The 2,411-nt window shown below is 61.2% G+C and overlaps 1 protein-coding gene across 1 annotated transcript; it reads left to right on the top strand.

Moving 5' to 3' along the window:
- Positions 1-378: 378 nt before the first annotated feature.
- Positions 379-2,079, top strand: LOC108804052 (putative uncharacterized protein ENSP00000383309). Its single transcript, XM_018575819.1, has one exon. The coding sequence runs from the start codon at positions 379-381 to the stop codon at positions 2,077-2,079; it is 1,701 nt and encodes a 566-aa protein (XP_018431321.1).
- The last annotated feature ends 332 nt before the right edge of the window (positions 2,080-2,411 follow it).

The raw sequence follows: 2,411 nt of genomic DNA, 5'->3' as shown, positions 1-2,411 counted from the left end.
CACGCGGTGGTGACATCATCGGCTGATCGTTATATTTATGTTACATTGTATCCTCTGAGAACGTTCTCCGTCACATCGGAGTGTCAGCTCTTTGTCCAGAAGGAGATCGGACAGATCCCGGCGCACACCAGAGACACCGTCACCATCGTTCAGCTTCGCGTCTGCCTCGCGTGTCACCGGCTGCTCGGACTGACGTGTGTACACGCTGATATCATATGAAGCGGCGGAGCTGACACCCAGATCACACCATCCACTGTGACTGATTCCCCGAACACTATATCAGAGAGGCACACGGATCTACAGACACATCCCCCACAAACTGCAATATATATATATATACACAGAGTGCAAACCTCGCAACTCATAATACAATATTACATGTTCAGATTAAATCACAAAAATACATTCCAGAGTCATCAAAACAAAACGAGATTCCCCCCAGTAGTTTGTGTCTCTGCCCCGCCGAGACCGCGCCGCACACTGCGAGAGCTGAGACCGCGCCACACACTGCGAGAGCTGAGACCGCGCCACACACTGCGAGAGCTGAGACCGCGCCACACACTGCGAGAGCTGAGACCGCGCCACACACTGCGAGAGCTGAGACCGCGCCACACACTGCGAGAGCTGAGACCGCGCCACACACTGCGAGAGCTGAGACCGCGCCACACACTGCGAGAGCTGAGACCGCGCCACACACTGCGAGAGCTGAGACCGCGCCACACACTGCGAGAGCTGAGACCGCGCCACACACTGCGAGAGCTGAGACCGCGCCACACACTGCGAGAGCTGAGACCGCGCCACACACTGCGAGAGCTGAGACCGCGCCACACACTGCGAGAGCTGAGACCGCGCCACACACTGCGAGAGCTGAGACCGCGCCACACACTGCGAGAGCTGAGACCGCGCCACACACTGCGAGAGCTGAGACCGCGCCACACACTGCGAGAGCTGAGACCGCGCCACACACTGCGAGAGCTGAGACCGCGCCACACACTGCGAGAGCTGAGACCGCGCCACACACTGCGAGAGCTGAGACCGCGCCACACACTGCGAGAGCTGAGACCGCGCCACACACTGCGAGAGCTGAGACCGCGCCACACACTGCGAGAGCTGAGACCGCGCCACACACTGCGAGAGCTGAGACCGCGCCACACACTGCGAGAGCTGAGACCGCGCCACACACTGCGAGAGCTGAGACCGCGCCACACACTGCGAGAGCTGAGACCGCGCCACACACTGCGAGAGCTGAGACCGCGCCACACACTGCGAGAGCTGAGACCGCGCCACACACTGCGAGAGCTGAGACCGCGCCACACACTGCGAGAGCTGAGACCGCGCCACACACTGCGAGAGCTGAGACCGCGCCACACACTGCGAGAGCTGAGACCGCGCCACACACTGCGAGAGCTGAGACCGCGCCACACACTGCGAGAGCTGAGACCGCGCCACACACTGCGAGAGCTGAGACCGCGCCACACACTGCGAGAGCTGAGACCGCGCCACACACTGCGAGAGCTGAGACCGCGCCACACACTGCGAGAGCTGAGACCGCGCCACACACTGCGAGAGCTGAGACCGCGCCACACACTGCGAGAGCTGAGACCGCGCCACACACTGCGAGAGCTGAGACCGCGCCACACACTGCGAGAGCTGAGACCGCGCCACACACTGCGAGAGCTGAGACCGCGCCACACACTGCGAGAGCTGAGACCGCGCCACACACTGCGAGAGCTGAGACCGCGCCACACACTGCGAGAGCTGAGACCGCGCCACACACTGCGAGAGCTGAGACCGCGCCACACACTGCGAGAGCTGAGACCGCGCCACACACTGCGAGAGCTGAGACCGCGCCACACACTGCGAGAGCTGAGACCGCGCCACACACTGCGAGAGCTGAGACCGCGCCACACACTGCGAGAGCTGAGACCGCGCCACACACTGCGAGAGCTGAGACCGCGCCACACACTGCGAGAGCTGAGACCGCGCCACACACTGCGAGAGCTGAGACCGCGCCACACACTGCGAGAGCTGAGACCGCGCCACACACTGCGAGAGCTGAGACCGCGCCGCACACTGTGAGAGCCGAGACCGCACACAGCGAGAGCCGAGACCGCACACAGCGAGCGTAGTGGATTGCGCTCGCCTCTCATAGGATTATTAGCTGTTTGAGGATTGGTGACAGTAATGAAATTCCTCTACAATCCCAAGAGGGCGACACTCATCCCAGACCATAATAATATCCTGTCCGGGGTCATCCTCATCCGTAGCTGATATGAGGCTGTGGCCAGTAAAGGAGAACTCCGCTGCTGTACAGGGCAATGACAATGTATCACCCGGAGTACAAAGAGACCTGTACTTCCCATCCCCCCTCATGTGCGGAATGTGTATCACCTCTGACTGTGTGTATGAGA

Source organism: Nanorana parkeri, unplaced genomic scaffold, assembly GCF_000935625.1.
Source record: "Nanorana parkeri isolate BGI_ZX_2015 unplaced genomic scaffold, ASM93562v1 scaffold4897, whole genome shotgun sequence".
NCBI lineage: Eukaryota > Metazoa > Chordata > Amphibia > Anura > Dicroglossidae > Nanorana > Nanorana parkeri.
The sequence above is the reverse complement of the archived record's forward strand: the minus strand, read 5'-3'. Positions and strand labels throughout refer to the sequence as shown.